Source organism: Cheilinus undulatus, linkage group 19, assembly GCF_018320785.1.
Source record: "Cheilinus undulatus linkage group 19, ASM1832078v1, whole genome shotgun sequence".
Classification (NCBI taxonomy): domain Eukaryota; kingdom Metazoa; phylum Chordata; class Actinopteri; order Labriformes; family Labridae; genus Cheilinus; species Cheilinus undulatus.
In genome coordinates this window covers 18544599-18561946 of record NC_054883.1, presented here as the reverse complement: position 1 = coordinate 18561946, position 17348 = coordinate 18544599, and the positions used below count along the sequence as shown (strand labels likewise).

At 39.0% G+C, this 17348-nt stretch overlaps 1 protein-coding gene across 6 annotated transcripts in view; it reads right to left on the bottom strand.

Annotated features, from left to right (window-relative positions):
• Positions 1–17348, bottom strand: part of slc12a7b (solute carrier family 12 member 7b) — a 119922-nt gene that overhangs the window by 10130 nt on the left and 92444 nt on the right. For 4 of the 6 annotated variants that reach the window (XM_041814568.1, XM_041814564.1, XM_041814563.1 and 1 more), the window contains exons 11-22: positions 16669–16726; positions 14545–14719; positions 12114–12232; positions 11837–11935; positions 11248–11367; positions 9384–9488; positions 6670–6838; positions 5816–6011; positions 4365–4534; positions 3238–3369; positions 2845–2952; positions 2498–2614 (exon numbers count right to left, since the gene is read on the bottom strand). In XM_041814568.1, coding sequence (XP_041670502.1) covers positions 2498–2614; positions 2845–2952; positions 3238–3369; positions 4365–4534; positions 5816–6011; positions 6670–6838; positions 9384–9488; positions 11248–11367; positions 11837–11935; positions 12114–12232; positions 14545–14719; positions 16669–16726 — 1568 coding nt within the window. The remainder of the gene's footprint in view (positions 1–2497; positions 2615–2844; positions 2953–3237; positions 3370–4364; positions 4535–5815; positions 6012–6669; positions 6839–9383; positions 9489–11247; positions 11368–11836; positions 11936–12113; positions 12233–14544; positions 14720–16668; positions 16727–17348) is intronic. The other 2 variants (XM_041814567.1, XM_041814566.1) reach the window with 1 other exon arrangement.

The window sequence follows — 17348 nt, the reverse complement described above, 5'->3', positions numbered from 1 at the left end:
GTGAATGACACTACAGTGCAATAAAATGGAAAAATAACGAGGCTAATAAGATGCTGTGTAAACACAGGCATGCAGAAATAAGAGTACTGCAGTACTGAGTCCTAAACCCCAGAACTGAATGGTCATTTTAGCACTTATGGTTCAGTCCTGACTAAAAGAGTAAATATGAAGCCTAAAGGGCTATCATAAAAAAAATCCACAACTAATGATAAATATCCCCAGACAATTTAAATGATAAACTGTCCATAGTCTGTGTTAGGGAAGGGCAGAGGGGCTTGACCAACATTCTGTCTGTCTCATTCTCTGCTGGCCAATCAGAGCGACGGTAACATGTAGTTTGCATGTGCAGCTCTGGAGTTAACTTGTGCAGTGGCCATTATGTCTGCTATCACTGGAGCAAAAGAAAAACTTTCAGTGTGGTTCTCTGCTCTTCTTTTGATGAAAAAATGTCAAGTTCTGATCAAACTGCCGCTGTTGCTACATCTGAGCTAACTGCTCCAATGGCAGCCATTGTATACCGGCTTGCGGAACAACCAAACCCTGCCAGTAACTATTGCAAACTCATTTCCAAGCAAACTTCTTCCGCACTATTCTCCTCAAAGGATGCAGATTGATTGGTCACTTCTTACACAGCGACAAACTGCTCCAGAATGGAGCTTTGCAAGACAGATCTGCCAGATGACAGACATGGAATCTGACCAGTCCATCAGCTTTGCAAGGTTAAACAGAACCAGTGCAAAACGAACTTCCAGGTTGGCCCACAAAAATATCTACTCGTACTGCAGCACTGTATAACAGACTGAGGCTCTCCAGAGATTGTTAAACACGCTTGATATATATTTCTTAAAAAGCATGCCTGTACATGTACAATGCAAGTAGTGAAGGAATAAAAAAAGCAAAGCATTTGACAGAACATTTGTTCACTGCTCTTCCTGTGTCCGTGCTAGAGAGCAATGTCAATGTTATATAACCACAGATTCTAGTAAACAACATTTCATTACTGTCTGAAATCATACAGAGATGGACTATGGCCTCTGGATCTATTCATGCACATTCATACCTGATGATGCATTTTCATAAAACAGCAGGCTGACTCATTTATTCAGAACTTGTTGATTAAAGTGTCACATTTTTTAAGTATTTTGACCTTTAATGCATGCTGTTTTTATGGTATGAATACAAGCTAAAGGTAAGGGTGGCAGGAGGGAGGGGAATACCAACACGGAGATGAGGGGAGGGTGATTTTGGTTTAGCTAAAACAATGTAAAGAGTATAGTACTGCCAGGTCAGAACATCAAAAAAGGAGATCTTTATCATCCAAAAAGCTTTGATGGCAACCCTGTAAAGTTATAATACCCTTTAAAGCAAGAATGTAAAAATGAATTTGAAGATTTTGTTGATGTATCAACCTAACTGGTCTATCTCTAGTGCAGTAGTTCAACTCCTCTTTGGTTGGCTTTAGCTATGGTAATAACTCACTGTTAGCATGATAGCACAAGCATCCATCTGAAAGAACAACCGAACATAAAAGAACATAGTCCTATAACACAAGCAAGGCTGAAAGGAAAATGTTAAAAGCTTTCAAAACTGTTAATTCTTAGATTATCAGACAGTCAAACACAATTGTCAGGTGTCTGAGACAATACTGTTTACTCTTTACTGTGTACTGGGAATACTGGGAGGTGTGGGAGGGTCAGGGACGTCGGGGAGCAGCATTGGGGTGCAGGTGGCTGGTATTCACAAAGCAGCTCAATGACAGTTAGTAGCACTACTGTAAGGCTAGTCTGGACTTGTGGTTAGCTTGTCAGATATGGGAGATGGATGCTATCTGATATTGTGAGCCAACTTCTCTCTATGTAGTATTGATAAGCATGTTTGGAAGGAAACTTTCCAAAAAAGGGCTAATGGCTACTCTGAGTCCTTACTAAACTACAACAGCTGATGCAGACCAATTAGATTTGGCTTGCTGGAAATGCTCTAGAGCAGCACTTGCTTGGATGTAACATGCATAAACATGGTCAATTAGCTATGAGCTTACGCTATAGTCAAGCCAACTGAGATCAATTTGGAACACTGTTTGGGATATATCCCCGAGAAGCATTTGAAGAGGTTTTTCCATCAAATAAAACCCTTCAGAGAGAAGATCTGTAGCACAGAATCAGTGTCAGCATGCACAAGGTTGTGTCTTTTTGCAAAAAAAAAAGAAAAATTCCTTAGTATAAACAATAATTTTAAGATTGAACAGGGAATCTTTAATTAAATCACCTGTAGGTTTTCTTGAAAACCACAAGATAACATGAGTCTCATCTACATAATCATAAACACAACTGTCTTGGCATCACTTCTTCTCTAATTGCTAACATCTGTTGCATTTTTAGTCCAGATTTCTAACAATAATGGTGCTAAAGTGGTTAGACCTGCAGCCAAAGATCCAGCTTTGTGAAGACGGGCCTGTGAGTCAAACATTGAGGGGCAGTGGTTGAATATAATCGACTACCTCATCCTCCTGATTGTCCTCCCTCTGTGAGGACTGCCGGCTGAGGTTGGTGCCCTGTGCAGCATCCTGGTTCTTCCTCCGGATCGAGCTACGCGATTCATCAGTGATACTCTGAATCTGAGTGGTGTTGATGGCCAAGAGAGGCGATGATAGATGAACAAGGAAAGGGGCCAATCGTCATTTAACTCAGCATTAGGCCATGTGGATGTTACCGTGCTTATAGTATTAGTATCTAATCTAAGACATGCTTTCAGAAAACAGCATTCTCTCATTATCAAATGCCTCAAACAAGAAGAGACTGTTGGACCATTGCTGTGTTCAGACAGACTAACTCAAATCCTCTTTACCTCTCTCTCCCTTTCAGTTCTGGATAGTTGCATCTGTTTCAGCATCTGAGACCTCTGCTCCATCATCAGTGTCTTCTCGTAGGTGAAGGCTGAGATGTCATTATCATGCTGCACAGAAGAGGACAGAAACAGGGGTATTACTAAAGTTTGAGTAGACAGAATACTTCATAATTTAATAAATAACAAATCCCCAGAAGCTATTCTATTTTCACAGCTTGTGTTTATTTTGTCAAAGCTCAAACTACACTTAAACTTTGGAAGCCACAGTGCCTAAAACTTCGTCCTTACAGCACCCAACGGTCAGACATCATATTCCCATGTAGTTGCAGTGTAACTCCAGAATTGTGATGAATTACTTTCATTACAAAATGTGCACATTAAACACAGCCTCACCATCTCCACCACTTCCACTTCTGCATCCAGTCGCAGGTGGTAAAGGAACATCTGGAGATCTTTCTTCATCTGAATGCTGTTGTCATCCATCTGAGCCACGGTAAAGATGCGCATCTTGCACTTCCTCCAAACCTGGAGAGGGTGGAGACAGTCATTATGGAGAGATGAATTAAACATGCAAGCCCATCAGTCAGGGATGAATGGAAGAATAATGAGCAACAAAGGAAGAGCTCTTCCTCTGCAGTGTAAGGCATCGGTTAATGCCATCTTTATTTGAACATTCAAGGCCTTACACATCTTGAATGACACTACGAACCAGGTGCAAAGTCGTTTGCAATGAGACTCCTCTCGGGATACGCCCCCACGATCATCAGGGGAGGCAAATCTTGCCCCAAATCGGGCTTAAAATCCTGTAATGTGTGGCCGGCCTAAGAGATTTTCTCATTAACTGTTCTTTGTTATGCTTTTACTTTGGAATTTGTACGGTCTAAGTTAGGTTTACTTCCTGTTCAGAGAAAAAATATGTTTTTTATGTTGAAAGAAAGTACCTTAACCAGAGGAAAAAAAACACTGCTGTGGATAGAACACCTTAAGGGATTGTTACAAAAGGGATTTTTGATATTATGAGGTGCAGTTTAAGTTTGATCTGTCCTCAGAGCTCCATGCAAGTTTCTTTCTTTTTACAATTTACAAACTGTCCCTAAATAAAGGTTTAAAACTTTAATGTTAATACATTCTGTGAGGTAGATGGTGTGTTAGGATTTGTTTGCAATAGCAACCAAGCTGGTTAGTCACAGCAGATAGAAGCTGGATAAACACCTTTACCATTATGCCCGACGGTAACATGTGCTTCAGAACAAAAATGAGGGAAAAATGGAAAGAGCAGTGTATAGCAATAAGAGGCATACAATAAAGAGGTGGAGATGGCATACTTTCTCTCACAATATCCTGCTCTATTTCTTGTTTCTATCAAATAATAAAAAAAAACTTCAATAAATCTTTAAAAAGCACACTTGTAAATGTATAAAAGACTCCTTGTGATATTTATAGCAGTGCTGTTAATTTTCAGCTGGAAAAATAAGAACTTTCATTGGACACATGGCCTGAAGGCTTTCTCTCACACCAACCTTGTGCTGTCGCAGCAGGAAGGGAAGAAGCATCAGCATGCCTCCGTCATGAACCACCCACCACACGTCAATGGTGCCCTCACCCAAACGGTCCTGGTTGGTGGGGAAACTGTCGATATTCTTTGCCACAAGCAGGGCCTGATGTGCAGCTGTGGTCTCCCGCACCGTCTCTGAATGGAAAGGAAAACAAAGTATATTGAGTTAGTTATTCAGAAAATATCAGTTGTTTGCAAATTTTTATCACGTCATGGTGGAGAACTCCAGATGGGGGGCAGGAAGTGACTTCTGCATATCAAAATGCCAAAGTTTGTACTGTTTACGTCTGTACCACCCTTCAAATTTCACGTTCCTTAAGTAGTGACACAGTCAGGCAAAAGATTTTAAAAGCTCACGGTGAAATGGAGGCAAACCTCCATCTACAGTCTGGAGGAGCAGTATCAGAAAATGCTTGTGTATGGTCCATTTTCGCCAAACGGTCTGGTTTGCTTTAGTACAGTTTGTGAAAGTAAACCCTGATCTGGCTTGTGTTTCCACAGCTGATGTCCAACAGCCTCATTTGTTGTGATGGGAAATCCTTCTCTTTTTGGAGATCTGATCTAACCTGTCTTAAGATGGTCTAAACCAAGCTCACGTTCCCTATTTGTGGGTGAACAATCCAACACTTGATGAATTCTGCTTCACAGTAATAGGAAGAGTCGACATCCAAGGATCAAAAAGCGACGTCGCTATGAATGCTTGCCCACCAAAAGCCAGTTGTCCCTGTGGTAACTTTTCTGACACCTCCTGCTTAAAACCCAAAAAAATCAGAAGGATTGTGATGTCCCGCTTTCACAGTCTGTATTCATACTGAAAATCAAGATCAAGCGAGCTTTTGCCCTTCTGCTCCATGATGAAAGCCGGTCTTTTAGGCTCCCACATGGCTCTTCATGTGGTACCAGTTTGGCTTTTTACATGTGCTCAATAGCAACAAAATGCAGGAAAGAAAAGGGCACTCAGACAGGGTCTAGCTGTCTAGATAGAAGTGCAATAGCAAGTCTGAAAGACTGAGTAAAATGTGATACTGCTCTCTTCCATGCCAGGTAAATTTGGTTAATCCATGTGTGAAAAACCCTTTTCTGTAAAGTGTAGGGATCATACTCTTTGTATGCAGAAATTTTGAAAAATTTCTGATGGTAACTGCAGTGTTCAGGTCCATTTAGAGCTTTAACATACCAACTTTTCTCTGTTCCCATTAATTCCTAACTGGTGTTCACTTCCTGCCTCCAATCTAACATTCATGCATCACTGGGATCACATGACTGCAAACAAGCTATTATATATGACACATTTGGCTGATGAAATGACATGGAAAAGATGGCTGTGGAAATACAGAACTTTAAATGTATAACCATTCATTTCTATACCTATAAATACTTTCTTGTATTTATTTCATACAGTCCCTCATACAGTACCTATGAAATTCTTCCAAGACTGTGGGTCATTGGACTGCCTCCATGTCCCAGGCCAGGCCATCAAGACTGAGTTGTGTTTCATGCCCCCAAGCCCTGCAGACTGGATTAGGTGGGAAAAGCCATCTCTGACGTTTGAAGACACAACGACATGACAGAAACCTTTTGTTCGCTCTGCTGACATAGAAGACTTGATGTTCTAGACAGAGAAAACAGAAAAAAAACAACCTAAATGAGAGGTAAATAGAGATATATAAATGACAATAATGTGTATTTTTACTGAAGAAAAAGGATTCCCATAGTGGTGGCTAATCTCCCTCACATTCAGCTCTCTGGTTTTAGTCTATCCAGGATTTTTCCTTATGATGGCTTTAAGCAATGCCCATGAATATCTCAGTCTGTGTAATCTGGACTCTATTTTCTACACATGATTGATTTTGTGGAAAGGGTAATCCGATGATTGAAAAAGCTTTTGAGAAGAGTCAAATCAGGTTGCAAGGACAAGAAAATAAATTGATTTAATTCAACCAGTAGATGGCAGAGTTCTTTTAAAATGCTTGTCATGACTGTAAATCCTGGGTGGCATTATTGATTTGTTTGAAAGCCTTGAGGTAAAGCTGAAACACAACATTCAGTTAACTCTGGAAATGATGCTTGCAATGTAAAAATCATATGAAATACATTAGAAGTACAGGCACATGGAATTCTATGCAGCTGTTATGATCAAATGTTACTTTTTATGGAGTTTAGCTATTTCAAAATAGCACAAAGGTTGTCTAAAACTTCAACAAAAGTGAGAATTACTTGTGCTTGCATTTGCATTTTGTTTTGTTTGTGATAGTGCATTTCTGCTGTACCTGCTCAGCCCTTTTTGCCTCTGCCTCTTTGGTGAGATATGTTCCCTCTAACACATTTCCCACGATCGTCAGGCCTTTCCCTGCCTTCAGCTGAGTGGTGAAGGACAGCATACGAGGGTGTTTGACAACTTGATCTGAGTCCAGGTTCAGGAGGACCAACAACTGAGGCCTGAACAAAACACGAGAAAAAGAAGATTAAGGAAAAAGTGAGAATAAACGTCTTTGCAAGGTGGTGAGGGGCAGAAGAGATCGGTTTATCTTTACATTCAAGGAAGTTCAAGTACAGCATGACATATTCTAGTTTTAAGAACTGTTTTTATTGCTTATGTTGTTATTAGCAGAAGTTTCTGACAAATTTACAGCAAGGATGGCATTGAGGATGCACCTTTATGAAAACAGAATATTTCCCTTTTTACCCAAACACTGACACATTACTGTGCTCAAAGCCACCCACACCCACTGACAAAAAATGTTTTTTACTCTGCAGAAATCTGAAGTTGCTGCACTGCTTACTTGACACTTAAATTTATTTTTTTGTTGCTGTGTTGCGTTGGATCAGAGTCAATCCTATAGTACACCAAAGAAGCAATACAAACATACTAACTGGTTGTGACAGCAGCTCCTGTCATGCAAGGTGAATGCCCTTTTTTGTCAATAATCCAGGTAGCTGGAAGAGTGCAGTGCAATTTCTGTTTCGTGTGAAGAGAGTACTTATCCTGGCCAAGTGTTTGGGAATGTTGTTGGACACTCACAATAAAGAAATGAGCCTGTTAGTGTTGAAAAAGCAAATCTAACACCGAAGTCTGATAGATTTCAGTATCTGTCTCAAGATTTCTTCTTATTTATGCACTTTGTTTTTTGGAAAACAAAGCTGGTTTTCCCAGGTTAACATGGAAATTTCATGAGAAATTCAAAATATCCATGCTGTCTCGTCAAAACTGAGTAAAATAAGCTGTATGCATACATGTTCTTTTGTATTGACATGCTTTTGTCATTGAATAGATTCAAGTGGTTTTAAATTATTTTAAATTTGGGTCACAAATGCATAGTTTTTACATTTGATAGTACCAAAGGTACCAGAATTTTGAAGAACAAAACATATATACATTTATAATTCAACTCAAAGATGCTCTGAGTGAGGAGAACAAGAGGATGGGCAATCAAATAACAGCAAATGCTTCTGTGTTGTTGCCAAAACAGAGCTGTGATGCAGACAGAGAAGATGCTATTCCTGCAGTTTCACAGCAGATATACTCTAAAGAAGTTGGAAACACCCCAAAACCTCTGCACAGACATGAAAAAAGAATCGAGGGCTGACACCTTTCATTCGACTAGTCGGATGGTTGGTTGGTATGCTCTTATGCAACCAAGATTCCTGTTCATTGGTTGGTCATGTGCGTGTAGGACAAAACAGCTGAGCAGGAGAATGAGAGGAGCAATACTGCGCAGTGAGGGCAGAGGCACACGAAGTGATGCAGAATATGTTCTGCTCTGATTGTTTCACAGCAGTTAGGCTGTAAATAACTTGGAAACTACAGGTCTTAAACTTGACAAGAAGATGCAGGCTTTTTGTAGACTACTGAAGTGGCACTGCTGAGTGTCTCTGCTCTGTACTGTCAGAGCCCCAACTCCTGTGACCTGTTTAATTCACTGGTCAGTAAATACGGGGCATAATATTGCCTGTTAATCATCAGATCAAAATGTTCATGTCAACGTTAGTGTCTGTTACAGGCAGATAGAGAGCAAAGGGAGAAAAGCCAATGTCTATGTCATTAAGTCACAACCTGCAGACTTTTCTCTCTTCACCTCAGTAAATAAATGCTGCATGCGGTCTGATATATGCTCAAAATGACACAGCACCAGCTGGAACAAGTGATCCTGTTAATAGTTATGATTGTAAGTTAATACAAACAATTGTCTGAGGATATTTTGTAGGCTATGTTGCCAAAAAGTTACTGTGCTGTGATCATGGAAATTATATGATTAAAGGTAGGCTGATCGTCTCTGAGTCAGTTGTTATTTTAGTGCAAAAAAAGTGAGGATAAAAATAATCAATAGTGCCTCATAAAGCGTGTTATATTGTTTTTTAAAGCCATCCAGACTACCAGAGGGTGCAACGAGGAGCCTGTTATGGATTAAGTTGACACATTTGGTTAATAAATGATCATTTAGAGGAAACATAAGATTTCAAGTAGGCTCTATACATGCTATACATTTACTAAAACAGTCAAATATTGTTATGAGTTTACTGTTTAATGAACCTTTCTTTTTTGCGGCTTGGAAAATTTAAAACATAGCTAATTATGCAGTTTGATGTGTCGTTGAGATCCTTTCTGTTGCCTTGTTTCTTAAAACAGGTATCAATATCTTTTGATTTTAACTCATATCATACTGAATTTGAAATTTCTGGTATTGGGAAATTTCAAATCTCTACTAGAACTATCTATAACTGAAAACATGAAATCCCTGTGAGAAGTGTCCTCACCAAAGTCGACAACAAGTCGATAACAAAGTAAATAAAACTTGTTTAGCTTTCGTAAAGGCAGTCTCCAAGGTCAGCCAGAGCAAACTTTTGCACTATATACACCTTTTCTGATTAGGTAGAGCACCAAGAGATCAATCAAATGTTTATTCTTGTCGGTCTTTTGTCAACTGTAACAATAACCACATCTATATGAATACTACTGCTGCTGTATCTTAAGTCATCACAGTACCTCCAGTTTTTTGTGTGCGGTGGAGCCTCTTCAAGACGAATAAGGGCGTAGCGTGCTGCATTAAGAGACAAGCCGCGGATGCCATCACCCCACTCCTTCTCTGCCCTGAAATCAACAACAGACTGACAGTGAAGTTAACAGCAGAAAGCAAAACTACTACCAGAAAATCAGGGCCATTCATAAAGCCTGTTTCAGACTGGAGTGTGACACGCGCATCTCACCCGCGACACATCAGGAATTTCAGTTTGACCGCATGTCAACAAGTCGGGGCTTTCAGACTGCTGCATGAGCGCTGCGTCTCACGCACCCGATACCAGGGCTCAGGTGCAGAGAATTTAGAGATTCGAGGTCTCACCTATTTTTTTCCGTGCGCCTTGTGCGGTTATAGACCATAATAGACAGGAAAATGATAAATGAAGAGCCATATTTATCTTGTTGTATCACATGTGCATATCCACAGGGATGTAATATTTTCAGAAATTGTTTCTTGATAACCCTGAGGAAGGCCAAAAGCTTAAACGTGCCTGTTAGATTAAGATGTTCGACTATTAGTAAAGCTCTCTATCTCCACACTGGTAGAATATGTCACAGGCAAGATAGACACAGCATGGGTGCACTTCTGGTTTGTGCTTTTCAAATTAAAAGCCCAGTTTAGCATTTCTGTGGAGAAACTTGTTTTGTTGGTACAGAATGCTTTTATTTTGAGTTGTTCCCAACACATTTCCACTATACTCTGAATCAAGGTGCTTAATGGGGGATTTATTGAAGTAAAACTAGTGAAGAAAGACAGGGCTTTGACAGCAGGTAGATGCGGCTGACACGCAGCAAACTCATGCCTTGTGTGAAAGCTGCACCAGCAGGAGCCGGAGCAGACATGCACGTCACACACGCGCAGCAAAACACGAAGCCAGTCTGAAACGGGCCTAAGAGGAGAAAGGTTGAAAGCTTTCTGGGGTCAGTTGTAATGCTAAGTACAAACAATGCAAACACATTTCTATAGTGTACTTATTGTTTTTTAAGTTTAATGTAGTCATAATTAGCAGTGCTATGCTAGTAGTGCATAGTGCAGCACTACTATGATCTGCTGCTACAATTACAATTTCATAACATTAAACATGCACTGTTTTAATGAAACCTTTATGTTTTGTAAGACAGTATACAATATGAGAGCCTCATTGTCCTGAATGGCTTAGAATAAATGTGCCTCCTTTTAAACGAAGTGGATAATCCTAAAAGGCATGCTTGTTGATTCAAATATGAAGGGGGGTTCCTAAATCCTCAGATATTATATTGATGTGCAGTCTGCATTTAGAGCTGTTGCTTTTAAAGGATAGAAAGTGAGGAAAAATAAAGAAAAAACCTTTTCAAGGTGCCAGTTTTGCTGCAGCCTACACGCAGTCATATTTCAACTTTTTTTAGTAAAGGATTTTATGTAAGGAAAGGATTAAAGCCGGTCAGTTAATCAAAGTTAAGATTAAATCGCAGAATGTTCTATTTCAATACCAAAACACAAGTTTAATGCAATTTTTTGCTGCAGAGATGTTATTCTCTACACAGCCTGCAGAGTTAAGTATATTTATAGAATAGCTTGAAAAAAATCCTACTTTCTTTAATGTTATAGATGCTTTTCTTAATAAAAAGGATGATAAAGATGATCTTTCCCTTCAATATAATAACTAATTTACAATAAGTTAAACTAATTGCAATTAGATATTTATCCAAAGTCATTCAGCTCTATTTGGTACTGATTTATGAAGAATACATAAAACGAGGAACCTAAACAATAATTGCATATTAAATGGCAATAGTTTTACTGGGAAAAATGTCGAAGGATTAAAACTACTTCTTTCAAAGCGTTTCTTACCCTCTGTATTCAATGTATTTGTAGATGCAGCCTGCGATGGCCATGGCCACTATAGCATAATGCCACGAGGAGATGAACATGAGAGCGAGACACAAGCTCATCCCCAAAAAGGACAGGGCCCTGAGGGAAAAAGATAAATGAAACTTTAACACATCAGCTGTTAAACCATCTTTACACAACTTGGGGTTTCCTGAATATCCATGGAAACATCTAACAGTTATGAAACCCTCAAAAAGGACAGCTGAGAGGCTTAAGAGTCAAAACAATGAAATCCACAGTGACGTCCTCTTTTGTTCCCCCGCTTTTGTTATGGAAGTAATCTCAGTAAAGGTCATTATCACACAAACAAAACTGAACAGTCGAGTGTGTGTGTTGTTGAGTTTTTTGTTATTGTGAATCTTTGCATGTTCATAAGGAAGGCTTCAATTATCAAATCAGTGAGTCTTTGATGTTTAAAACAGCGCTCCAAATATTAAAGTCTTCAGATGAACCTGAGGGACTTTGGCTGTCTTTCACAGTGAGATAGTTAATAGAGCGGCTGTGCTAGAGATTGACAATATACACACAAAGCTGAAAATTCATAACCCACCAGTGATAGTATTTAAAGCGTGGTCTCCAGTTAGGTGTCCGCAGCAGGGTCTGAACCGCACAGGCCAGGTTGACAAATAAGTAACACATGAGGAAAAACCTGTAGAAGGAAGAAAACAAATAAAAAAAAGAAGCAAGAGCTCACTGACTATCTAAATCTGTACTTTATGAAGTACTGTAAGCAGCTTTAAGAAGGGAAACTTGAAGGATTATAGACTTTGGTGATCTGAATTCATGGAAAGACAACGTGCGCTAATTCTATGAAAGCAGATACTGACATGGAGAGAATTGGAGCCACGGCGTCCAGGGAGGCAATGAGAATGCCGATCTCACAGATCCCAGCAGTCAGCAGCAGAGCCCAGGTAGGTTCTCCGTTAGCTTTCCCGTGACCAAACACCTGACAAACAAAGGAAAAGAGTGACAGTTTGAAGTTTGCAGTGTTTATTTTGTTATTGAGTCATACAGCTGCAACCAAAATTATTCAACCCACATTGCAAATCAGGTTAATTGTGAAAACTTACAGACTTTCAGCTGTTTGCAATGAACAAATCCAATAAAAGCAATTGAAATATCTCAACACAATGAATGCTTCAAGTGGTTTCTCCAAATAAAAAAAAAGAGCAACTTATAATGACTTCTACAGATTCAAAATTATTCCACCGCTGAACAGAATCCCTCACAACAGCTCAAATATGCACAAGTGTTGTATCAAACAAACCAGATGCAACTTATACAGTGCTTCATTAGCTCCATCTGGTTTGAGCTGGGACACATGCAATACCTGAACTGTGAGGGGTTTTGTTAAGTATCATGTTTAACTGCATGTTAGAAATATGGCAAAGCCAAAAGAGTGGTCCAAAAAGTTCAGAGAAGAGATAACTGCCCTTAACAAACAAGGAGCAGGATACAAAAAAGATAGCAAAGGCACTGAATGTTCCTAGAGACACCGTTGGAAGTACACGATCAATGGTTACACTACCTGGATGGGGCAGAAAAAGGATGCTCATAGACATACACCACAACTGACTCAAAAGACCAAGAAAAGTCGGCTCCAATATGCTCAAAATCAAATACATAAGGCATGGATCAGCTGTATGTTTGGAAGACGAAGAATGAAGCATACGCTGAAAAGAACACTGTACCCACAGTTAAGCATGGCGGTGGCTCGGTAATGCTCTGGGGCTGCCTTGAGCCTCTGGCCCTGGAAACCTGCAGTGTTTGGAAGGCAAGATGGATCCATTGACGTATCAGGAAATCATGGGAGGAAACATCATGCCATCTGTGAGGAAACTGAAGCTTGAACCTTCCAACAGGACAGTGATCCCAAGGATACCTCAAATTCCACCAAGGCTTGGTTGCAGAAGAAGTCCTGGAAGATTCTATGATGGCCATCAAGGTCGACTGACTTGAACTCCATAGGAAATCTCTGGCTGGATTTGAAGAAAGCAGTTGCAGCATGAAGACCCAAGAATATTGCTGAACTGGAGGCCATTGCACATGGGGAGTGGGCTAAGACTCATCAGGAACGCTGTAAGAAGCTGGTGTCTGGCTCTACATCTCATTTGTAGCAGGTCACAGAAGGAAAAGGGAGCTCTACTAAGTACTGAAGATGCTTGCCATAAAAGGGATGAGTAATTTTTAGACTGGAGCAGTCATTATAAGTTGCATTTTCAGTTGGATTTGGGGAAACCACTTTAAACAGTGTGTGTTGAGCTATTTCAATTGCTTTTGTTGAATTGGTTCGTTGCAAAAAGCAGTTAGTCTTTAAATTTTAACAATAAACTGGATTTGCAAGGGAGGTTGAGTAATTTTGATTGCAACTGTACATATAACCCAGTGCCTGGATACCAAGAATGATACCTAACCAGACAAACTAAAGATTAGTTGAATAAACAATCTTGTCTTCTTTTCCAGGCTTTACAGACAAAATTGTTAAGTTTAAATACATCAAATTAAACAGCTTTTCTCATTTAGGTCATCAGGGACTGGAGAATGTCAGGGTTTCAAGAAGCAGATACAAGATCATTTAATTTTGCAGCTTAAAAGAAAACAGGAATCAACTGAAGCTAAATCAAACAACTTGCAAAGTCTATTTTCTTTTGGAATATTTTTGAATTGGTGGATCTCAATGGCCAGAGGAACAATATAAGTGTATTTTTGACTTCTAGATAAAAAATACATAGCTTATAATACAGATATATATATTTTTTTTAATCAGCACATACATCCCTAGTTTTGGTTTCAACAAAATTTTTTTAAGTCATTTTTTCTCCGAACCTTACTTCAGCGAGTTAACATTACAACATAAGTCATTCCTGAAGCTATACAACATATCCACCTCTTTAAAAACTGAGTGAAGCTTATTAGCTTGAGGAGAATTATTTACTTAATTCCATAAAAAGTACTTGATTCTGTCCTCTGACATTTTGATAAGTCGATTGCACAATCTGATCATTTCGCATTTTTGTTGTAGATCCCCGGGTACCCAACTCATGTCCGCCTGAATTGTTGGGATCGGAGCAAAGCATGGCATATCTCTGTTCAGTACATTACACAGAGATACACAAGCATCATAGAGTTGATGGAAAGTTTAATTTTTTCAGTTTGCTTATAACTGATCCATTGAGACACTATTCCAGCCTCATAAGCCTGTGATAATACAAGGTAACCAGGCAGCGGTGAAGAATTTTGTGTATTTAGGTGTCAAACCTGTAAGAAAGGTACGATGCCATCTCGTGCAATGGCCTGCAACAGTCGAGGGGCCCCGGTCAAACTCTGTAGCCCCGCCCCGCAACAGGAGAAGAATGAGCCAATTACAATAACCCAGGGTGAGGGCCACGACAGCGTGCCTATCACAAGGTTTCCTTTAACCGAATCACCAAATCTGCAACACAGAAACAATCACATACATCAATGTGATCTCAAATGATGAAACATTTCAGCCACTCTATTTCACTTTACCCTTAAGTGAAACAAAACACCCCTAATTTACAATTCTTTTTAACTTCTAATTTTAAAATTCCTCTCTTTTGCATTTAAAACTGTTTTAGTGTTATTTTGCATTTTTACAGTCTTAAACTAAGGATTATTGACTTCCTATTTGGATGCAGACCTGTGTTTATAGGTAGATCCAGGATTATGCCACAAACGATAGAAAAAAGGGCTTGTTATGGATTGAAAAGAAAATAATGGAACATTAAAAAGATTATTGTTTGATAAGACAAGGTGCAGATGACTTCTGACTTGTCCACTGAGATGTCTGTGAGTTTTCTAATGAAATGAGGCATCAAAGGAGTAGTCGATAAAACTGCAGGAAGACACTGCAGTGGCTTAACCAAAGTATGCTGAAAGGGACAATAAAAACATGCAATCAATAACGATTTTCAAAAAATACACTAATAATGGACCTTAATTAATTATGAGTTATGCAATTAAACTTGACAACAATAGCAAGTAAGGATATATATATATGTACTAAAATTCTGAGAGGCTGTAATACTTGGGTCATGCTAGGATTGGAGCCCTTTTCATATAGCAGCTATAATTACAAAAACATTGTGGGATGTTGTTTGACTTGTGAATAAAAACAGAATGAAGTGACTTTTAAAATCCTACAGCAAAAAAGACAAAGTCACTCAATGTTCAAACTGAGTTTTGGAAAAATACACACATTCTGAATTTGAATTCTGCAACATTTCATTAGAAAGTTGGGAAAAGACTGTGAAAAAACCTACTGGATCTATCCACAGGTAAGTAGGTTGATTGGTAACAGGCGATAGTACCATGATTCACTACAAAAGGAGCACTACTGAAATCCTTAGTCCTTTTTGTTCTACGGTAATATGAGGTTTGGGGTCTCGGGAGGCTGGAGCCTGTAGAGAGGCAGATTACTCCCTGGACTGGTCGCCAGTCAATCACAGGGCTGAAAATTGTTTCACAATGTGCAATTGCAAGGAATTTAGAGATTGAACAATCTACAGGCCAAAATATCTTTATAAGATTCAGAGAATCTGGAGAAATCTCGTCCATGACCGTTGACCTCTCACTGCATTAAAAACTGGCCTCATTCTGTGATAAATATTAAAACTTATGCTCAGGAACACAGTTACAATACCACGGCTTCAAAGTAAAAGAGGGCAACGTCTAAGATGGCTTGCATGCAGTCCAAGCCTGTCTACCACTGAAAATGTATGACACAGTATAAGGTGCAAAGTATAACAAAAGAAACCCCTACTACCGAGTAACTTGGGATGTAAACCAAGCAAGAACAGCAAAGAATTCAACTTTAAATTTTTCAGCAACTTTTTTGGAGTGTGTTGCAGGCATCAAAATCAGAATGTGTGTATATTTCCAAAATAAAAACAATAAAATGTATTAATATGAAGACTAAATATTTTGTCTTTGTGCTGTATTCAATTGAATATAGGATGAGAGCATTAAGGATTTGCAGATCACTGCATTCTGTTTTTAGTCACAATTCTCACAATGTCCTAACTTTTTTGGAACCAGGACTTGTACATGAAAAGCACCCTTTTCACATGACCCAACTATTATAGCCTCTGAAGAATTATCAGTACTTCACTGACTTATAAAAATAGATAATTTGTGTCTGATTCACCTCACATGATTGCAAGGCATTTACAAGTTATGAGGGCACTTCTTGAAAGATTCATCTGCCCTAAACAGATGATAAAAAAGATAGGACAGGGGCTGTAAACTAAACACATTTTTTGTTTTTTTTTAACAAAGACCTCTTTTTGAAACAAATAATCTTACAAACTTCAAACAAAGTTTGATGTGGGTTTTAGAGCATGTGCTCTCTATAAAACTTACTTGTCTCGAAGCAGAACTCCTTCAATGCAGGCACCAAACAGAACCACACAGGTGACGTCTGGGAGGTGCTGTTCAGGAAAAGATCTCAAATCCATTAAAAAAACAAAAAACAAAAACAAAAAAAACCTTATTTCTATGTTTCTAAAGTCTTTAAGACAAACGGCACATAATATCCACAATTTAATTTGTTGTGCTGAGCTCTTAACAAGACTCTTGTTCCAGCTATAATAGAATTATATCAGTGGAAGTCTGTCAGGCTTTTCTCTGCAGGCCTTACTGTTTTTGAGAAGTGGCACTTTACCAAAGCTAGCCATAACTGCTACAGCTAGCTGAAAGTAAGCTTTGAAAAAGTAAACTTTACTGCTGCCCACAACAGTATATTTTTGTTTATAAAGTGAATAATGAGTCCTCAGTTCAATATGATTGTTGTTGGCAATGCACAAATTTGGTGAGGTAACAAAAGCTAGTTTCAAAAACACTTTGCTTTCCTACGGGTGTCATTTTTATGGGTTATAATTTACCGAATGTTCTGGGGTTGTGATTTAGTGATGCTTTATTTGGTCCAAGAAGGGAGGCTTTTGCCTCACAGCAAACAAAAATAAAACTGCTTCACACAGTTTCAGCTTCTGGAGCTGGTGGTTTTAGCTCATGAATTGGCTTACTGGTGTTAAAGTGAGGTT